The 22476-nt window shown below is 28.0% G+C and overlaps 3 protein-coding genes across 3 annotated transcripts; 2 read left to right on the plus strand and 1 right to left on the minus strand.

Annotated features, from left to right (window-relative positions):
- Positions 1–362: 362 nt before the first annotated feature.
- On the minus strand, positions 363–1684 carry LOC148204810 (uncharacterized). Its single transcript, XM_088105751.1, has 5 exons — positions 1525–1684; positions 1236–1354; positions 944–1086; positions 666–818; positions 363–595 (listed from the first exon to the last, which is right to left on the minus strand). Exons 1-4 carry the CDS (start codon positions 1574–1576, stop codon positions 683–685), a joined length of 450 nt encoding a protein of 149 aa, XP_087961877.1. The 5' UTR covers positions 1577–1684; the 3' UTR covers positions 363–595; positions 666–682.
- Positions 1685–7658: 5974 nt separating this feature from the next.
- Positions 7659–8979, plus strand: LOC148204811 (F-box protein PP2-B10-like). The gene is made up of 3 exons (XM_088105763.1): positions 7659–7932; positions 8116–8234; positions 8397–8979. Exons 1-3 carry the CDS (start codon positions 7681–7683, stop codon positions 8803–8805), a joined length of 780 nt encoding a protein of 259 aa, XP_087961889.1. The 5' UTR covers positions 7659–7680; the 3' UTR covers positions 8806–8979.
- A 6938-nt stretch (positions 8980–15917) lies between these two features.
- Positions 15918–17315, plus strand: LOC148204812 (F-box protein PP2-B10-like). The gene is made up of 3 exons (XM_088097947.1): positions 15918–16296; positions 16480–16598; positions 16761–17315. Exons 1-3 carry the CDS (start codon positions 16045–16047, stop codon positions 17167–17169), a joined length of 780 nt encoding a protein of 259 aa, XP_087954073.1. The 5' UTR covers positions 15918–16044; the 3' UTR covers positions 17170–17315.
- The last annotated feature ends 5161 nt before the right edge of the window (positions 17316–22476 follow it).

Below are 22476 nucleotides of genomic sequence, written 5' to 3' on the forward strand. Positions count from 1 at the left end.
GCTTAGCCCATAAACAACTTGAATCAAATGTGGGAACCATCCACCTTTCGTATACACGGACAGCCCAAGCCCAAGCCCAATCATTTAATTAAACGAGTGAACAGGCGTCATCATGAAAACAAACTTAATTAATAAGCTATAATAGAAATTATTTTATTAATACTCTTTCATCCTAAATAATTATTTTATTCATACATGATATTTAAATTTATTAAAACATTAAATATAACTTCGAAAATGATAAATAAGCCAACAATTTTTATTTTTTTTCTCAAAAGAATGAAAAGGAAAGTAACATAAAATTTCCAGAAGTATAACAAAGAAGTTATATATAGCAGTAAATAGTTAGCAGATCAAAGTCATTCATTAATTGTTCAGATCATTCCATTACCATCTCAAACAAACCAAACATTTCAACTTCAGAAGTTCTTTCTCCATTTGTGCCTTCAATTCTTCCAAACCAAAAACACACCAAATCTCTCTTAACATATAATTCAGTCAACACGAAAAACACCAACTAAACCCACTAATAACATCATGTTATATATATTATATAGTTTTTTATGCAGACACCAACACCAACGTCATGATAACAATATATATATATATATATATATATATATATATATATATATATATATATATATATATATATATATATATATATATATATATATATATATCAAGCACTAATTCCATTTTGAGGGTTAAATTTTGATGATTCCATGTTGGCAACATGAAACTGTGATGTGTACTTGTATGATGCAGCTTCATTCACTGGAGGTTCATTCAGAAATGCCCAGCTACTCCTGGTCCACCTGCATGCATGCATGCATATATATACATCCACATATTAAAACCATAATTAATTAACTAATAACAGTATAAAACTGGATTAGTTCTACAATTAATATTGCAAAAGAGAAAAAGTTCATATCATTACCAGCCATTTTTCTCGATAAGCTGCTCCAAACTTGTATCAAAAATCTCCTTATTTAAGTTTTCACGTACACGTGTCACTGGCATGCTCACTGATTTCTGAAACTTCCTCTCAGTCTCTGTGTTGTTCTTCCTGCCCTGTCCATTCTGCATCAGAAAAATCACATATATGTATAAATACTACCATAAACTGATATGATCATGCAGCTTAAAGTTTATATGCAGAGATGAAGAATCATAAAAAGTTTCTTTACTGATAAATGCATTTAACAAAAAGTTATGCAGAAGTTTGAAACCTGAACAGTGTGTGGTGAAGTTGAAATAGCAGTGAGGTGTTCTTCCTCTATCTTCTTCTTCGATTTCCAGAAAGCGTTAATTTCATCTTTGGTCAGTGAACGGTTCCTCTTAAGTGTGGCTGAAACATTCAACAACGTTAACCTCATCAAAAATCACCATCTTTTACCATTATTAAACAGGCTTAAACACAAAGCATAAAATTTATCAGATATTAATATAAATTATGGATCTTTGTTTAAGTTAATCCGACACGACACGAAACCAAAAATTGAATTATAAGTCAATTACCTGACTTAGGATCCACATGGGTAGAGTCCCATCCTGCCATGAGAGAACCCATTGTGTTGTGAAACTGTGAGTGAAACTATGAGTAATATATCTAAAAGGATAATTAATCTACTTGCTCGTCATCACGGCTTTCTAATATTTTTATATTGTTCTTGATGACAGTGATGATATGTTTCTTTTTCCTTTGTTCTTATCTCTTCTTGATTTTTTCAAGCGTGATGAGAAAAGATGAAGTGGGTCCCACATCTTATATAATACTTTTCATCCTATGATTTTGATGAATAGAGTAAATGAATGTTCTGGACTTCAATTAATGTCGCCCATAGAATAGAATACAAGGTGGCGATATTAACGCTAATGTTTTTGTTTTGATCAACCTTAAACTGAATGTTCTATTTTTTAACTGTTTTCTTCTCGTTTGGAACTGGTCATGGAGACACATCTGAAGTGTATATTGTGATTATATTTTATTTTCACAATAAAATAGATAAATAAATGTCATATACTTTTGAGAAAAAAATATAAATAATAACATTATCTGATAAGGCTTTGTCATTGGATATCTGAATCTGCACATAGGACAAACAAACATTAATAATAACATTTCTTTATCGATAAGATAATAAAACATTTTTCAATAAATTAAGATCTATAAAAAGATTTAGGTCCTACCTTAATTAATTCACAAAGTATCTTAATAAATATAAGTTATATATTGTTAAAAATAAAGAATAGGTTAAAATATTTCAAAATGTATTATTATTGTAATTGTTTAAAGTTTCATTAAAAGGAACTGTGTTGGTGCAAGTATGATCTATGATAATTGAGGGTATATGCAAAAGGAACCCACTTGAATAAAAGATCTTATCTTCAAGAAAATATCCTTAGGGGCAGTCCCCACCTCCCTTTCTTTTTTTTTTTTTTTTACTTAGTTTTAAATGTATAATTATCAACTTGATCTATTATCTAAAATATATTTTGAAATAAAGTTGTGTAAGAGGTTATTATTCACTTAAAAATTTAACAGATAAACAAAATATAATGAACCAAAAAAAATTCATATAATAGAATTTATGAAATAATAATAATAAAAAGTTAAGATTATTTGCAAAAGAAAAAGAAGAAGACAAATTTAGATTAATTTTTTGTTGATTAAAAGATAAAAAATAAAATGATTATATGAGAAAATTTTTGTAAATTAACTTTTGTGTTTTTTTTTATAAAGAAATGAGTTCAATGTTCTGAATTTATTCATTTTTTCATAACATTTAAATACAAAGTATTAATTGGAAGTAATTATCATTAAATAGTCAAAGGAGGAAAGTAAACTATCAATTAGTTAAGTTGGGAAAGGGGGAATTTGCTTAATTGTGCTTTTATTTGTGAGAAAGATGAATGTAAATTTTCTTAGATTGTATATCTTTTGAAAATATAAAAGATTAAATTTTAATTTTATTCTAAAAAAGCTTTAATTTAAATATTTTGAAATTTCTCATATGGGATTAAGGGCATTCCTTTTTTTTTAATTTAACTAATATATATATATATATATATATATATATATATATATATATATATATATATATATATATATAATTTTATAGAAAATTTTGAATTATAGCATATATTTTTTTTAAATTGCATAAACCATTCATATAATTCTTTACAAATTAATGTAAAAGAGAAGATGAAGATAATTTAATAATACTAGGTGATTCCATTCATCTTTGGTAAAACCATATTGTCACCAAATCACACACTTAAACCCTCTTTTATTTTAATCAAACTTAAAAGTTACTATAAAAAATAATAAATTTAAATTTATAAAAAAAAAGTAGTTTAAAAGGAAGTAAAGTCTAAATATTTTATTAATTAAATTAAAAAGCTTATAAATGAGTTCATTTAATTATTTTATTTAATACTTATTTTGGTCCTTCGATTTCTAGGGTGTGTTCAAAGTTGTCTTCTTTTTTTTCAAAAGTTCACTAACGTCTTATATTTTGAAAAAACGGTTCACGTTAGTCCTTTTTGCTTACAACGTTAAAAAAGCTAACGGCAGACTTGTCCATTGTAAAAAACTTGATGACTTGTACAATTATTGTTGACGTGGCACTGTGAGGTGTTTAGCCCCTATTTGACCAATGAGAAGATGCCACGTGATAGATCCCTTTTCACCCAAAGTTAGGGTTTCACAATTGCAGAATGGGCAAGTGCTTTCTCTGCGTCGTCATGAAAACTGGAGGTTCTATAACGAATTGCCATGGAAGCGCGATTCAAGTATTCACAACGGCGGTGTGATTGCTACGCAAAGGAGAACGTCATGGCACTACGATTCGGTCCTCGAGATGTAAATGAGTTTCTGGTTCTACTTTGGATGCAGGTTTGTTGGCGACACTTGTGAGGAGAATGGGTTTCGTGCATTTGCAGGTTGCGCGAGAATGATGAACTCGCGAGGAAGAAGATGCTAGGGTTTCTGTTTCTAAATTTTTGTGTTTGATTTGCAGGTAGTGGAGATTGGTGGAGGAGCTTGCGGTGTGGTTGGCATGGTGGCAACGCTAGGGTTCATGGCTACAACACTCGCGAGCTAGGGTTCATGGCAGCGGCATTGCTCTGCTATGCGATTTGGGAGTTCAAAAATTGGGAATTTTTCTGAATTTTGTTGTGTCTGAATCGCGAGGAAGAAGAAGATGTTGATGGTGTCCTCACAACGGCTTGAAAGGTGTTTTAGATTTTCCACGTCATTTTAACCCTAAACGTAATGAACACCTTAAATGACCTCACAATGCCACGTCAATAATAACTAAACAGGTCATCAAGTTTTTGCGAGGGGAGCAAGTCTGTCGTTAGCATTTTTAACGCCGTAAGCAAAAAGGACTAAGGTAAACCGTTTTTGAAAAGAAAGAGGATAACTTTGAACACACCCTACAAATCGAGGGACCAAAGTAAGTATTGAACCTAATTATTTTTATAAGATTTATTATTTTTCATGGATAAATTAGTGAGAAAATTCAATAACAATTTAGATGAATCAAATTCATAGAAAACAATTAACATAATCTCTAATCAAATTAAGTAATCTAGTTCAACTTGAGTTAAAAATATGAAATTTTAAATGTTTGAAAGTTTATTAAGTAGAGATTAACTTAAAAGGAGTCAAATTGTTCGATCAAAGCTCAAAGGGCAAGCTTTGGATGGTGATACAATGTTGAACGTCGTTGTAGTGCCATCGAGCACCACTAAGGTAGCGACCACTGACTTAGGGGCATCAAACACCACTTTTGGACTGTTGAGTGCACTCAAATCAATGGGTTCCTAGGATTATAACATTGGGGGCCACCCAGTTTTTTTGGTTTGCGTCATCTTGGAAAAAAATGAGATTTTCGCTTTGTTAACCATTGAATCAAACTGAAATTTTGACACTTATTCCTTAACACACGAATTGTTACTTTGACCTATGAGATATTTAATTTAAGGTTTATAGTTAGAAAAATTAGAATTTTATGTTTATCTAATTTTTTTAGGTTTCTCTTTTGTGAAAATCATTTCTTATTTGTGATTTTGGTTAGATCTTTGATTAAAAGAAGGTATGTTTAATTATAAAATTGAATATGGATTCATTGATGAATATGCATGTGTATAATGATGTATGAAACTGTGATGATGATTGGTTTTTTAATGATATGAGCATGTATGAAAATATATGATGGTTATAATTAATCATGGACATGATACTACATAATATGGATGAATACAAATATGGGTGATTGTTTGGTATATGAAATTTGATGCGAAATCATGCTTACGGATGAAAGTTTGAGTTTGATGTAATTCACAAAATCTTGTAAGGAGATTCTATGGTAGCATTCCTTTAGTGTATGCATTGATGTAAGGATTCAAGTAAAGAGATATTCTAGTATTTTAATAATTATTCACGCTTATATAAAGTATAATGTTTTATATGGTGAAAGTCATAGGAAATACTAATCTAAAGGCAGGATAATCATCTGATATGCAAAAAGGAATTAACCTCATAACTTATATATATATATATAATGAAATTCATTAACAATTATTCTGTAGAGCAGTAAAAACCACTATAAGTACATGTCTCTAATTATTCTAACATTAAATACATGTATCCGAATGTGAAATAAAGTCTTTGATTATATGATTTGTATGTATATAATTGTTTTGAAGTACATGAAATTGTGGTACAATACGTGTTATTAATATATGATACTTTTATGTAAACTAGTTTAGCTTCTTTGTTTCGTTTGTCTTGTTTATGTTTATTTTTTAATTTTATAATAATTATTTTATGGGTGTGAGTAAATGAAAATATATGTACAGAGATAATATATATAAAAAATACCATTAGAGATGAAAAATTAAGAATTAGAATTAGAAAATACTTTAAGAGAAAAGTGATTAGATTGGTATAGACATTTTTGTTGTTTTAGTATAGTTGAATAAATAATATATATTTGTTGTATTAATATATTTTATACATGTTTAAATATTATTATAAAATATCTTATTTTATAGTTTTATCATTTTACAAAATTTATAGAATAATTTAATTATTTTCGGGATGATTTGATAATACCTAACTCTCATAAACATGAAGAAATTATCACTGCACCGGAGTTTGTATTAGATTAAAAACAAAAAGACCTTTGTGGAATTAAAAATATTTTCGCGATTCATAATTTAAAACTAAAAAGTTTAGTGTCGAATTTATTGTCGAATAAATTCGCTACAGAAGTTTAAATAATAAAGCTTAAATAATAAAGCGCTACAGAAGTTTATTGTCGAATTTATTTATGCACAATAATATTCATTAAAAAAAACTTATATCCAAAAACGTTCTATTAAAATCAAACATGAAAAATAATTGATTTTAAAAATAATAATAACTCTTAAGAATATTCTTTTCGATTCAAAAATATATTTTTCCAAAATATAAGAATTTTATGCAACCAAAAAAGTTAAATAATTCCCAAGATCCGTGATTCTCAAAATTAAAGTTCATCAAACAGATTCATTGACTTTTGATGTATACTTTAGACTAAATTGCAATTTAAGGTGAAACTTTTGATACTTTAAAATAGTTTTATGCGTTTAATTTTGTATTTAATGAGTATTATTTCTTAATTGAAAATTTAGTTGTTAGAGGAATTCCTCCTTATCCATATTCTTACTTAATGATTTTTTTTTTCGTCTTCCGACTATAAAAAAAATAAAAATCGCCATTAAATCTTCAAAGCATTCGAAAATGGATTCTGAGTGGAGGCTCACGATACCTTTCTATCTTTGGGGAAGAAGAAATAAAGTAAAAAAATAAATGGGAAACTCTTTGAAAATGTTTAATAAAGAAATAAATAAGAGAGAGAGCAATTTAAAAGTACAAAATTGACTATTATTTTATGTTTTTATTACTTTACATGTTTATCTTATTTTACTCATATGTTTCCTAAAAACAGGCCGGGCCCACCGATTTCTGCCATAACGTAATATGGAATGCCTTATCCAAGATGCTAACCTACCCACAGTTTCTTTCAAGTTAAAAATTGGAATAACTATTTTTTAATTCTCAAATTGAATTTTGACAAAGAAAGCTCAAAACATGCACCGGGAAGAGTTTTACAAAGAATTTATCCATTTATCTATAGGATATAGGAATATGGCACTTTAATATCATACTTTTTTATATCTATTTGATATCATTTTTCACCATTTTTTTTACTTTTTTTTAATATAAAAAATACATTTTATTAAAATCATTTTATCTTTATAAAGATTTTGAAAATGCTGGTGAAATGGATTAAAGAAACTTTTTCCTAATCTATAAATTCAAGTACATAAATGCTCAACTCATTAACATAATTGTCAAAGCTGTACAACACCCAATTTGTTCAAGCAATTGAATAGCTGACCAAGTGAAGTACTCAAACAAAGAAGAAAAAGGTAACTGATATAAGCAATAGAGGTACAAGCATCACCATCATCATTCTTAGTTGATATATATACATATATATATATATATATATATATATATATATATATATATATATATATATATATATATATATATATATATATATATATATATATATACATCTCCATTACTGGAAGGAAAAAGCAGAAGCTTTATCAATGGAGTTTGAAGATTTAGCAGAGGGATGCATTGCAGAGATACTGTCACACACGTCTCCCATGGATGCATGCAAGCTCTCCTTAGTTTCAAGAGGCTTTTGTTCTGCAGCTGAATCTGATTTTGTGTGGTCTGCTTTTCTCCTCAACTTGACCTCTATCATTCCTCCTTCTTCCATTCCCTCATCCAGTTCTAAGAAGGGTCTCTATTTCAATCTCTGCAACCACCCCACCATCATTGATCAGGGCAAAAAGGTCAGTACATAACACTTTATTATATTCTTTGAGTAATCCTTGTTCATGATTTTGATCAAACATAATTTGGTGATCTGGGCTCATGTAATAATTTCTCATGAATTTGGTTTTGGTGGTTTTAACAAAACCAAGCATTTCTGGTTTCAAACTGAATGAAATGTGTTGTCTCCGAAATTATTGCAGAGTGTTCAGCTGGACAAAAGGACAGGGAAGAAGTGTTACATGCTTTCTGCTAGAAATCTGCACATTGAATGGGGTGATGATGTTCACCATTGGGAGTGGACAAGCCTGCCGGAGTCCAGGTAAATTGATTGATTAAGGTTTCGAGAAACATTTTGTTTGACACCTTAATTTTAAGGTTTTACAAGTGTTTGTTGTAACTAGCTCGGCTATGTTTGATTGTGGTATGAAAAAACACAACTTTGATCAGAATTCAGGACATTGAGCAATTGTTGTGTTAGCAGGTTCGAAGTGGTTGCTGTTCTTCGTGCTGTGTGCTGGTTTGACATCAGTGGGAAGATAAGCACGGTTGGTCTGTCATCAGACACTCATTATGCAGTATTTCTGGTGTTCAAGATGATCAATGCAAGTGGATTTCACTACCATCCGACAGTGGTATCAGTTGGTGTTTCTGGAGGCAGTACCAACTCCAAATATGTTTGTTTGGATCTGAACTTGAAAGATAATCGCTTAATAAAACTACCATGTCCTAAAGTGAGAAATGATGGTTGGTTGGAGATTGAGATGGGAGAGTTCTTCAATTCAGGCCTAAAAGAAGAGCAATTGCATGTGAAAGTCATGGAGACAACAAGCCATATATGGAAGTGTGGTTTTGTTCTTGAAGGAATAGAAATTAGGCCTAAACATGTCTGATATGTGAAGGATGAAAACTTCAAAAAATGCAGAATTCTCAGTTTATTCTTTGTTTTGACATCTTTTTTCCCATAAGCATTGTACAAATATGCAAAGTTTTATTTTATTGTAACATTTTATTTAATATTTATTGTTATTAGCTTAATATAATGTTTCAAAAGTAGTTGTAAAGTAGATGTTTGTTAAAGAAAAAACTAATGTATTTCAACGAAACTAGCGAAGTCACCAAGTGGTTAATCTTTGCCACTATTAAATGGTTTATTTCCATCAAATGGGTTTGGTGTGTTGCGATGATTGGGCCATTTTTGATTGGGCCGTACAGCAGCACGATCAAATGCATAGAATCAAGGAGGTTACTTTCTGCACCCCTTCAATTTCTATCTGCACCAAACAAGATTTGGAATTTCAATTTTTATTTGAAGACATTATGTTGTGCTGGTGGCTGGAACTTGGAAGAGAGTTATCCGACAAGGGGTGTTGGAGCTCATGAGAATGTTTCAAAATGGTAAAGTTTAGATTAATATGCTTCCAGATTGGTATTTCTGGAAGTTGGAAGAACATTCTAGAAAATAAAATCTATATACAATCCAATAAAAACATTCTAAAAGTATATATTTAATTTGTTCTCTTATTTACCAAAATCCGAAATAGTAAATGTGCTTTTCTAGAACACTCTAATTCTTACACATTAAAAGAATTTAATACATTTTTAAATATTAAATTATGTATTTTAAAGTTACAATAAAGATACTAAAGAACAAAATAGAAAATCCAAATTCCTAGCATCATTGATTGGTTTGGATTTCGACGTCGGTGGGATGATAAAAAAAATAATGTTTCTTGTTTTTCCAACCAAGCAATTGCGACAACATAAGAAAAAGAAAATTTCTAAAGTCTGAATCTGACTGTTGAAAAAGAAAATTCATCTTTCTAAATTGGAAAAGTGAAGCATCATAGCAAGCAAGAAAACCAAATATACAAATACAAAAGGTCTATTTATAAAAAAAAGTTGAAAAACAATGATTTGACAACTATTTCCCTATATATAATCAATTAACACGTTTTTTTATGACAACAATAATATTTAAAATAATTAATAGAAAAATAAAAGGTAATTAAATAAATAATTGAAAATTTTAAGAAAGCATTAAATTCGAAATAGAGGTAAGTTCGAGCCAAGTTCCTTGATGTTATTGTTGAAAATTTGCAAAATGGCAATATCAGGTACACTAGCATGCTGAATACAACGAATGAGAAAGCTACAAATAAAGAAAGGAGGTATGAATGGGACGTAAAGAAAAAGGCATCTTAATGAAAAGCATAATGATATATTTTGAAAATATTTTTTTTAACATTTTAATATTATTTACATGTCATTATATAATTAATCTAAAATTATTTTATAATCAATAATAATAACTACAAATATCAATATAGACCAATAATAGAATAATACATGAATAATATTAAAATATTATTAAAAAAATATTATGAAAGTATCACTATGAAAAATATTTTGGAAGTATAAGAAGCATATGTTTGTTTAAATAAAGGATTTAAGTGATATATGTTTGTAGTTTCTAAATTTAGACTTCATATTTTAGTATAATAATGTTAAATTATTTTTAGTTTTCATAATTAAATAACATTTTAAGTTAATATTTAGATTAAAACATGTTAAATAGTAAATGTAAATAAATTAAATATGAATCTGAAATATATTTTGACAAATTAAATTAAAAATGTCTAACACAAATTGATTAAAAAATTATATTTATTTATTTTTAAATTAAAGGCTAAACTGTATTAAAATTTAAGACAAATAAATTCAAATTTTATGTTAAATATTAAAAACTAAAAACATATTTATCCTATTAAAAAATAAAGATAAAATATGTTTATAGAATTAGGTTGTGTTTCAAATTCTAATATTTTTTAACTTGAAATTTTAAAAATAAATATTAATATAAATTCTAATGAAAAGCTTAAAAAAACCTATAATTTGTTTTAAAACATTTTATTAAACCTACTAATAACATTAATGTTTCGATCTTAAATTTCGTAAATGATATTATTCAAATCAATTATCCTTTATTTCAACCTCTTTAAAATATTCGTTTCGTCATAATTTAATAAATATTTATAAATATTGTTGATAGAAACAAATATATTAAAAGAAAATTAAACTTTTTTATCTTTTATTTCCTTCATTATCTTTAAATAAATTTGTATATAATTGATTATAACAAAATCTAATTGATTACAAAAATGTATAATCGATTTCGTCAAACCTGTACAATTGATTATTAGTTTATATACTTAGTTATTATTATACTTTATTAAATATCTATATTTTATTATAAGAAAATAAATATCTATCATTATAACGTTTTTATCTAAATCTTCCTATTTTAATAACTTTTTTTTTATTTATAAAAGCACACCTTAATGAAAAAAAAAGGAAAAGTAAACAAATAGTACATTTTAATATAAAAGCGCAATTTAACATTATTATTATTACCGAGGACAATATAATTTGATAATATTTTTTTATAATATTTTAATATATTATCATTATATTAATTAATGTTAATATTTATAATTATTATTATTGGTCGTGAAATAATTTTAGACTAATTATATAATAATACAATGATTTTAAAATATCGCTAAAAAATATTTTCAAATATCGTTATTCTATTGTTAACTGTGTGGTTGATGGATGACTCTCCTACTCAAGCCATGAATGAATTTACTCTGTCCTGCACTGTCACCACTCTCCTTCACACAATGAATTTCAGTACTTTTTTCTAACTTCAAAATTGAATGTCACATACCTATAAGAATGAAATAATAATAAAAAGAAGTAAAATTTTATACTTTCAAAAAATAAAAATATTAAATAAATATAAAAAAAATTGTGTGTGTTAAAAATATCATTTCTGCCGGCAGAAAATGAAGACATCCATCCTAGAAGGATATTATTCTTAAAGCAAGAATCCACTCTAGAAAGGTTTATTCTTGATTTTTTTTTTTGGAGAAAAGAATGACATTATTGTAAGAACTTGAAGAAGTTTTTAAGAAATATATCGAGTATTTCATTAGAGTTATCGTATGGAAAAACATAAAATAATTAATACAATCCTATTTGTTACAAAAGAAAATGGAATCACTGTTCCACACCGAATGTTCCAGCCACAAAAAACATAAAACGTAAAAATAAAATCCCTAACAAAAATAAAAAAGATAAGATATACTTATATTAGCAAATATAGCAAAAATAATAATACTTAATGTTGAATGATTTCATTTAATCTAACAAAAAAGAGTTTAACTACATATAATGACATAACAACAATATGACACAAACTATATGAGAACGTTTTGAAATTTCTTCCTTCAATGATCTTTTGTATCTTACTGAAACTTCTTATTTTGTCTTCTTTAAAAGTCTCCTTCCAAGGGCTGGAAAGTTCCAAAACCAGTACTAAAGTATGTGATAATTAAAAGTGTATTTTTTCAATTTAAAAAAATCTAGTCACGATTTCTAATATTTTAGATAGGTACATTGATATATAATATATTGATTGAATATATTAAACTTGTTAAGAATAATAAACCTAAGTTTAACTTTTACATTACATAAAAAAAAATTCAACCGTTTATGAGTTAATAATTAAACGAGAGTAAAAACATGTATTTCTTTTGAAAGAAAAAACGATGGAACAGACACTATATATACGGAGAACCGGAAAAAGATGTAAAGTGTTCTTCCTCTTTCATTTTCTATTTCCAGAAAGGAACATTTCATCCCCAAAACATTCTTAAAGCTTACCTTCATCAGAAATTAGCATCTTTTTTATTAAAATATTAAGTACGAGTCTAAGTTTTATATTAACACTTTGTTTGTTAAATGGATTTGGAAAAAAATGATTGAATGAATTTGATAAGATTTGAAGATAAATTTTTTGTTGTTTATTTGAGTGGATTTGGAGACAAATAAGAATAAATTTAGAAATAAATTTTTTTAATTTGTCATATCAATCAAATCCTACACTAATTTTCACAAATTTTACTTTCAAATTCACGCTCACTTACTTCCAAATCCACTCAAATAAACAACAAAAAATTTATTTTCAAATCTTCTTAAATTCATTTATTCTTCTAAATTTATTCAAGTGAACAAAACTTAAACAAAATTAAAAAAAAAATAGAGTATCAAATAAAGTTAAGATTTATTTACCTGTTGTGTTAAAGTTTTAGATAAAATGTTATATAAATCTTTTATATGATTGGAGTAAAATTTAATTGATGTTATGTGAACTTCCTTTTCAATAATATCAAAACTTGGGTGTTGCTCCCTCCACCACCACACCTTTCTCCCTTCACCTCCCCAATTTTTTTTAATTCCAATTATATCCTCAAATTAAAATTTTTTATTTTTATTATTTTAATTTATTCCAAACCTAGTTCTCCTACTTTACTCCCTGCACTCAATCTTTCCATCTCTCAATTTCGTTTAACAATTTGTCTTCTGTTTTACTTTACAACTCCATTTGTCTTCTCCGTTTCACTTCTCCTCATACGATTCTTTCTTCTTCATTTTCCTTACATTATTAAAATACATTAAAAATATATTAAAAAATAATAAATCAAAACATTTAAATTAAATTATTAAAATATTTCCAAAATAAAGAATAAACTAATAAAATAAATCCTAAAATTAAAAACGTAACTCAGAGTCCGTTTAAGGAAAGAACTGATGTTAACATCCGTTTATGGAAAGAACGGATGTCAACATCCGTTTAAGGAAAGAACGGATGTCAACATCCGTTTAAGGAAAAAAACGGATGTCAACATCCGTTTAAGAAGGTGGAATTGAAAGGGTGGAAGAAGGAGGAAGAGAAGGAGGAGAAGGAGAAGGTGGTGATGAGAAGGAACGCCATGGGCATATGGGAGGAAGAGAGTTGGGGCAGAGGTTGAAGGTTGCAATTGCAAGGTGATTGCCATGTAGAGTGCCACGTCAACATAAAAATGTACAGCTCATCAGTTTTCTTCCAGCTGGGCAGCTGTGCCGTTAGTTTTTTAACGCCGTAACCAAAAAGGACTAACTTGCACCGTTTTTGCGAAAAGTGGGATCTTAGTGAACTTTTGAAAAAAAGTAGGACCAATTTGAACAGACCCTACGAAAAGTGGGACCAAAATAGGAATTAAACCTTATTAATATTATGTGTAATTAAAATTCACATTATAGTTAAGGTGATGAGGAGTTTATAAAATTATAATTTATTTGATATTTAATTGAACTTAGATGATTAGAGGAATAGATGGATATGAGTGTAATAATCAATGTAAGATATCTGCATAAAACAGATGTTTTTAATTAAAATTTATTTAACCAAAAAAGTGAAAGGTTTAGAGTGGAAAATAGGTTTAATTTTTAATTTAATTCGAATTTTATTTTAATTAAAATTAGAGATGACAAATGAACCATCTTTTTTTTTAACCTATTTCACTATTGATATATAAAAATGAGTTGTGTACCAGATGACCCTCGGACGACACCAGACAAACACATGAGACGGACGACACCTCTATATCCAGACTGGACGGCCGTGACAGGTAGGTCTTCAGGTGTAATTAAAGTAAAACACATATTAGAGGATTGGGCTGTGATTAAGGCATTGCTAATCCTAGGTCCATGACCAAAACTATAAATACAAGTCAAAGTAAGAGGTAGACATATTCATTAGTTACGCATTTATTGCAGCACTTAAACAACCGACGAACTTAAGTATCATGGGAAGACCGGACAGAAGCAGCAGAAAGTATACGAATTTAGGTGACTCGACCATATACAGGAACAAATTGGTTGAGTTGTTTTGTCATAACAAAATAAGCTAAAATTTGTGAATTTTTTATTAACGAATTGATTAAGAGGTTATCTGGTAATTTATTTTTAATTTCTTTTCAATTTATTTATTTATATAAATAAATATTACAAATATATTAAATAATATAAATATTTTTAAAATTTTAATTGTTTAATTAATATTTTAAATTACATAAATTAAAATTATTATTATATTTATATATTAAATTATTTTATTATAACTAATAATTAAAATTTAATTTGTAAGTATTAATAATTTAAGTTATAATACTATTGTATATTTTTATCTTTAAAAGATATAACATACAAAATATAATATTTTTTTAAATAAAGGAAGTTCACCGAAATTTGTTTTTTACCTATCAATTTGATAGATTAAGGGATCATATTTAAATAAGTTAATAGATTAAACATCTGACCTGTTTATTTTGGACAAACTCACATAATAATCCAGAAATATTGGTCCACTTTAAAAACTCTAATTAAAATACCAAATAGCCAGAAAGTGAATGAGTACTAAAAAAAAGAATTTTAATTACGTTTGTTTTAATTGGATACTAATTAATATTATTCACAATACACATATTATAGTAAATTTTCAATTATATTAATTTTTAATTAGATCTATATTCTATGTGAATTGAATTCGTCTATATAAATAGGTATTACAGTGGACAGTTTTAAAAAACACGATAATTTACGATTTGTTCGATTATCTAATACATAAGTTTAAATTAGAAAATAAAATATACAATCCTAATATCTTAACGTAATGTTATGAAAAATGCAAGAGTTTTTATATGTTAATAAAAAGATAGAATATATAATCTCTTTGATTAAAAAGAGTTGAGAGTAATTTATTAAAACTAAATACTACATTAAAAATATTTATCATTAAGGTGTTAATATTACATTATGACTAATTAAAGTTTGTTGGAAGAAAGCTTGACCATGACAGGTGTAGGAGTTATCAGGAATGGTAATTCGTCAACATCAGTACGAAGGTGGGACCCACCAAAATAAAAGAATCTTATCTCCAACAAAATATCCTCTTAGCCACCGGTCGCCACCTAACTATGCTCTTTTCTTGTTGTTTTTCTTTTACTTTCTTTTCAAAATAAAAAAGATAATTTTCATTTCATTCACTATTTTTAATATATTATTATATTATTTATAAAATGCTATGATGTATAAAAAGTGAATTTCTTTAAAATGTATTAATAAATCCCAAAGAGATTATTAGAAATGCCGTGTCCCCCACATTTTGTTCTGAGAAACATGCCAAACAAGTTAACAGAATTTTGAGTCAGAAATAGATTTTATCTGGAAAAGCTTGATAGATATCAATGGAGTTTGAAGATTTGGCAGAGGGATGCATTGCAGAGATACTGTCACACACGTCTCCCATGGATGCATGCAAGCTCTCCTTAGTTTCCAGAGGCTTTTGTTCTGCAGCTGAATCTGATTTTGTGTGGTCTGCTTTTCTCCTCAACATGACCTCAATCATTCCTCCTTCTTCCATTCCCTCATCCAGTTCTAAGAAGGGTCTCTATTTCAATCTCTGCAACCACCCCACCATCATTGATCAGGGCAAAAAGGTCAGTACATAACACTTTATTATATTCTTTGAGTAATCCTTGTTCATGATTTTGATCAAACATAATTTGGTGATCTGGGCTCATGTAATAATTTCTCATGAATTTGGTTTTGGTGGTTTTAATAAAACCAAGCATTTCTGGTTTCAAACTGAATGAAATGTGTTGTCTCCGAAATTAATGCAGAGTGTTCAGCTCGACAAAAGGACAGGGAAGAAGTGTTACATGCTTTCTGCTAGAAATCTGGACATTATATGGGGTGATGCTGCTCAACATTGGGATTGGACAAGCCTGCCAGAGTCCAGGTAAATTGATTGATTAAGGTTTCAAGAAACATTTTGTTTGACACCTTAATTTTAAGGTTTTACAAGTGTTTGTTGTAACTACCTCAGCTATGTTTGATTGTGGTATGAAAAAACACAACTTTGATATGAATTTAGGACATTGAGGAATTGTTGTGTTAGCAGGTTCGAAGCGGTTGCTGTGCTTCGTGCTGTGTGCTGGTTTGATATCAGTGGGAAGATAAGCACAGTTGGTCTGTCATCAGACACTCATTATGCAGTATTTCTGGTGTTCAAGATGATCAATGCAAGTGGGTTTCATTACCATCCGACAGTGATATCAGTTGGTGTTTCTGGAGGTAGTACCAACTCCAAATATGTTTGTTTGGATCTGAACGTGAAAGATAATTGTTTGAGAGAACTACAATGTCCTAAAGTGAGAAGTGATGGGTGGTTGGAGATTGAGATGGGAGAGTTCTTCAATTCAGGCCTAAAAGAAGAGCAATTGCAAATAAAAGTGATGGAGACAACAAGTCATATACAGAAGTGTGGTTTCATTCTTGAAGGAATAGAACTTAGGCCTAAATATGTCTGATACGTGAAACGAGTTGTTTGGCCAAAGAAGAGTGAAATTACAAAGAATTCATACTTGCTGTTACCCAATTTTTTTTTCATATTTGTATTTTTGTATACCCTTTTACATTGAGTTACCCTTTTACCAGAGTGGAAGATTTTTTATTACCCATGTTTTGTTTTGTTCCAGAGCTTTACTTTCCTTGCACTTAGCATCATGGCATTGAGGATCATTCATGGCATCTTTGTAGGTTAGAGGTTCAACACTTGTACAAACAGATAAATCAGAACACAGTAACATAATTAGCTATGGGATAAGAAAGAGGTATGAGTTGTCACCCTTTGTCCTCCATAAAAGGAAAAGCATAAACTTTGTTGAGCAATTGTTCCATTGGAGGGTGAGAGGTGGATCAAAGTAAGGAATAAAGGTACATCCTTTAACAAAAGGGTAAACATCTTATGAGACTTGACATTGGATGAGTTTCAAGATAGACCCCACCATTTCTGATAATGGGGACATTCAAGGAAGATGCATTTTCTCTGAAATGTGTGTGTAATTTGGCAAGCTGTGAAATAGCAACTCTTATGGAATTGCCTTTATGAGATGAATTACAGTAAGCACACATTTTCAAAAAACCTTGGGGGAATCAAAGTGTAAGTCTTCTCAAATTGTGTAAGAGAATCACTCAGGTCTCATTTGGTGCTCTGTCTGGGAATTCTTTCCTCTAAAGAACCCTAAAAACTGACAGAAAAATGAGCTTACAGGTCTGATATACCATTCCTTATCATACAAGTTTAACTACAGAGAGAGACTTCTGTAAATTTTATTTGTGAAATTGTGTTCTTAACATTCATAGAAATCTTTTAACCAATGCAACAGTCTCAGTTTTGTTATCATGTTGCAATGAGTTCATGGTAAGGACTTACTGCACCCTATCGAATTTCTTGGTGCACCCTTTCAAAAGCCTCCTGAAATATTCTCAGGATTTGTTTTAATGATAGAGTGTTGGAATATGGTGCAGGAAGTAATAGCCCGAGTTCAAAATTTCTCACTGCAATAATTGGGCTTGGGCTGTAACAGCCCAAACATCAATAGGCTATTTCTTAATTTCCTTCGCTCCCACATAAAAAACTTTCCCATTTTCCCCTTTTTAGAAATCATTCGGAAGTCCTTATTCACTTCTGGATGGTGAAATTTAAAAGTCAAAAATAAATTTTGAATTATACAACGTAAAAAGCTATTTTTTCCCCTAAAAAAACCTTCCAAATTACGTAATTTGTAAGTAAAAAAAATTATGCAATCTAGAAGTTAAATAAATTTCAAATTACAATTTAGAAACCAAATGGCTTTTGGATTGTGCTATCGCAAATATGTAATCCAAAATATAATTTTAAGAAAAAATGAGTTCCGAATTTATAGTTTGAAAGTTATTTTTAGCTTTTATATTACACAATCTAAAATTCATTTTTCACTTGGATTGTATGATGTAGAAATCATTCTTTTAAAAAAAATATACTTTCAAATTGCATAATTTAAAAATATTTTTTTATCTTTAGATTGTAAAAGGACAAAATGGGAAGGTTTTATATGAAAATATAGAATGAAGTTTATGAAAATTTAGGAAGAAATGACCACATCAATAATAATAATATAATAATTATTATTATTATGGAGAATTTAATTAAAGAAATAGGGTGGAACCATGCGGGAAAATATAGTAAAAATGAAAAGAAAGCAAGAACATTTAACCAAATATATAAAAACAGAATTTTGTTGTGTGTTGTCTGTTGAAGGTAGCAAAAATCCGAGGATGTGTCCTGAAGAAAAGTGGTATTAGATATATGGAAGAAATTGTTTGTTGGATGTTGAACAGAAATCAAACAATGAATAGATGGATCACACAACATGGTCGTCAATGGCTTCGTGATGTAGTGTATGTCTAGTCACTGTAACAGGCCATTGTAAATTTCATCCTCTCTCACAAAATGCCACTTTTTAAAATTTAAAATAGTATTTTATGATACTATTCCTTTTCTGTTTCTTATTTTGCCTTATTAGTCATTTGGAAACAAAATTAATGAAAAATTAGGTAACTTGATTGATGGAAAAATACTATATTATTTCAAATATTCATACAGAAAAGAAAAGAAAGGAAACAAGCAATTTTTAATGAATTATAAATTTATCCTTGTTTTCTTTAAAATATGATAGATTTTTTTTAATAAAATTTTGTTCAGATGAAATAGAGAGAGAAAAATATATAGATAGATTTTTTTAAACGTGTTTAGTTTGAATAAAAGAAGGCAATAAAAATATTTTTTCCCACATTTTAACTTGTATAATTAAACTATGATATTAAGTTAAGAAATCGATTTTAATTTAATTTAGTTTTATTAAATTAGTTTAAATGAAGTTTCCAACCATTCACATATTATAAAATTATTATATTTTTAATTGACATACTTACACCATTGTTTTTACATATCTTCTATTATACATTGCACTAAACAAAGGATTCGTGAATCAGCATGTTATGATTGTTGGAGTATTGATGTTTGACCTTACAATTTCATATTTAGAATTTCCTTTAAGGATGTCTCATGCTCATGGTTTTTCTAGTGAACAAGCAAAGTTACACATATAATGTGTCAACGGAGGAAGTGAGTTTTGTTAGGATGAACGACAGTTGAAAATGATTATTCGTAGTTGTGGTTGGTTGGGAATGCTTCCACTGAAGGGGAAATTTACCTATGTGAAAGAGATTCACTCTTGAAGGAGAAATTGTTGGGAATTCAAGTATGAATCTAAGTCTCACATTGGATAGAAATAAGAAAGTAGGGAACTATATAAAGATGAAAGATCCATTAAACCATTACCTTAAGGTTTTGGGTAAAGAGTGGTGTCAATCCTTCGTATGATTAGACTCACATTTTATTGGTGTTTGTAACTTTGGTGAACCTCCCTCTTAAATTGAATTGCTTCACTTGTTTCAATCTCATGTCTAGAACATTTATAACATGTAACTCCTATACTTGTCTTCCTTACCCTGCATCTTAGTATTTCAATTTTTATTTCTTTCTTCTTTCCATTATTTAGTGACAAGTGTGTTCGATAAGAGTTAATCTACGTATATTTATATATATATATTTTTTAATAATTAAACCAGTATGATAATTAGTTTATAACATATATTATAATTAACGTAGACATAGACAATTGTGCCACAATTATTTCCAGCATAGAGGACAAGCTAATGTCTTGAGCAGGTCGCAGAATCTATCAAAGATTAGGTTGGAAATTTGGTAAAAGGGGCCATCTTTCTTGCTTTCTTATGACACAATTTTTTGAATCACCGAATCTCTTCTAGAAGAGATTAATTTTAAAAAAATATGGCAACTTAAAATTTAATTTTGAGGTAACTTTCAAAAATAATGTATACTTCTTAACTTTTATAATTTATATTATTTTTAATTTTTAGAATTAATTAATAATTTATTTTCTATAATTAGTTCTTTTCATTTGTTTTATTCTTTATGTTTTTTACTTAATTAATTTTTAATAAAACTTCAAATAATTTTTTATTTTAAATTTACATTAACATTATTTAGGAAGTGCTACCTGTAAAATTCTGAATCATGTGACGAGAGGTGAGAGGTGAAATGAAGAGATAGAAGAAATGGAAGAAGTGTTAGAAGATAAATGAAGGCAACGAGAAACTATAAAAATATATATGAATATTTTAATATTCGATTTAGAAAATGATATTGACATCACTAAAGAAAGATAAGAACATGAGTGATAAATTTGTATAGAAAAATATTATCTTTATAATTATATTTTCCTTCCTATTTGTTTTTTTTATTTCTTTCTTTTCCTTTTCTCTTATATTTTTTTTCTTGAATTTATTTTTTTATCAACTCCTTTTCTTTTATTTCTTTTTCTCTGACACCTTCTTTCCATTTTTTTTCTCTTCAATTTCTCTCAACTATTTTTCTCTATTTCTCTCTCTTTCAGTATGATTTGAGCATGTTTTTGCATTACAATTGTATTCTTTTATAAGATGAATCAAATAAAACTATTTATATTCCAAAATAATTCTCAATGACTAATATCTACTACCCACTAATGTTGGATGTAATCATTATATGATGAATGATTATTTCTTATATTTAATTTAAAGATAAAAATTATAAGAAAATTCAAAAGATTCATCAAGAAGAAAAAAAAAAGAATTTCAAGATAGAAAATAACTTATATTTAAACAAATAACATATTTCAAATGACGTTGACGTTAATTTAACTGAATAAATATATTATGTATTTAAAAACAATACGAAATTATATTAATTTTTTTATTCTTAAAATAGAGATTGAATTGAGTTAAATAAATATTAAACTAAAACAAATAAAAAACTTAAATATGGATCAAATTACTAAACTGAATTTTTAAGAGTATGATATAGTAGTATTATTTTTTTAGAATATGTTGAAGAAGAGAGATGTATTTAAAGAATAATATTTTGATATACACGTCAATATTATGGCAATAAATACGATACTAAATATACAATAAATGTCTTATACTTTGAGACGATTATTGTAGTCCGTATATTAATTCTTACTTTTATGTATTTCGAAGATAAAATCTCATTCTTTAAGTTTGGTTTAGTCATTCTCAAATGCAACTATTGATAAGTATAAATACGTAATTCTCATGCTAATAAATAAATTTGAGGAGTGATGACTATTTTGAAAAGTTCTTGATAATTTGAAAGCTAAATATATTGTTCCATTAACCTTTTGTTAAAAAAGATAAGTAAGCTATTACATAGCCTTTTGAAATTTAGCAATTATAGTAAAAAACTAATAAAAAGTTACAAATGATCTTTGAGTTTGACCGTTAATCTCTTCACATATAAAACAAAATTTCTAGCAAGTGTTTTTACATTGTGTTCATATACAATATAACAATTTTTTTTATGATATCTTGGTAGAAAGTGAAATCTTCCATTATTATTCATAGCACACTATTATCACAAGAAGGAAGTTTTGTTTTTATTTTATGCAAGAAAAAAACAATAGAAAGTAGGATAAAAATTATGGGTAATGATTCACTTACATGGGAGCTAGGAAAAGAGTTTGTGAGTGGACTGAAAAGTCAAAAAAATTGTATTATGAAAATAAAATGAGAGTTGGTGAGGGGAGAGAGATTAGGGTTAGGGTTTGGCTGCCCAATCATATCCATCATGCATGCCATACTACTCAAAATTCATATCAAATTAAAAAAATAAGGACCAAAGTCTCTTGTTTCAACACAATTATATCTTC

Source organism: Vigna umbellata, chromosome 1 (assembly GCF_029865625.1).
Source record: "Vigna umbellata cultivar VRB3 chromosome 1, Vumbellata_1.0, whole genome shotgun sequence".
NCBI lineage: Eukaryota > Viridiplantae > Streptophyta > Magnoliopsida > Fabales > Fabaceae > Vigna > Vigna umbellata.

Excerpts from the sequence above, each read along its gene's own strand:
- LOC148204810 (XM_088105751.1), bottom strand. The coding sequence starts at position 1,576 with ATGGGTTCTCTCATGGCAGGATGGGACTCTACCCATGTGGATCCTAAG. Across the intron at positions 1,355-1,524 it reads CCATGTGGATCCTAAGTCAG|CCACACTTAAGAGGAACCGT; the intron begins GTAATTGACTTA and ends TGAATGTTTCAG. Across the intron at positions 819-943 it reads CTTATCGAGAAAAATGGCTG|GTGGACCAGGAGTAGCTGGG; the intron begins GTAATGATATGA and ends GCATGCATGCAG.
- LOC148204811 (XM_088105763.1), top strand. The coding sequence starts at position 7,681 with ATGGAGTTTGAAGATTTAGCAGAGGGATGCATTGCAGAGATACTGTCA. Across the intron at positions 7,933-8,115 it reads TCATTGATCAGGGCAAAAAG|AGTGTTCAGCTGGACAAAAG; the intron begins GTCAGTACATAA and ends AAATTATTGCAG. Across the intron at positions 8,235-8,396 it reads ACAAGCCTGCCGGAGTCCAG|GTTCGAAGTGGTTGCTGTTC; the intron begins GTAAATTGATTG and ends TTGTGTTAGCAG.
- LOC148204812 (XM_088097947.1), top strand. The coding sequence starts at position 16,045 with ATGGAGTTTGAAGATTTGGCAGAGGGATGCATTGCAGAGATACTGTCA. Across the intron at positions 16,297-16,479 it reads TCATTGATCAGGGCAAAAAG|AGTGTTCAGCTCGACAAAAG; the intron begins GTCAGTACATAA and ends AAATTAATGCAG. Across the intron at positions 16,599-16,760 it reads ACAAGCCTGCCAGAGTCCAG|GTTCGAAGCGGTTGCTGTGC; the intron begins GTAAATTGATTG and ends TTGTGTTAGCAG.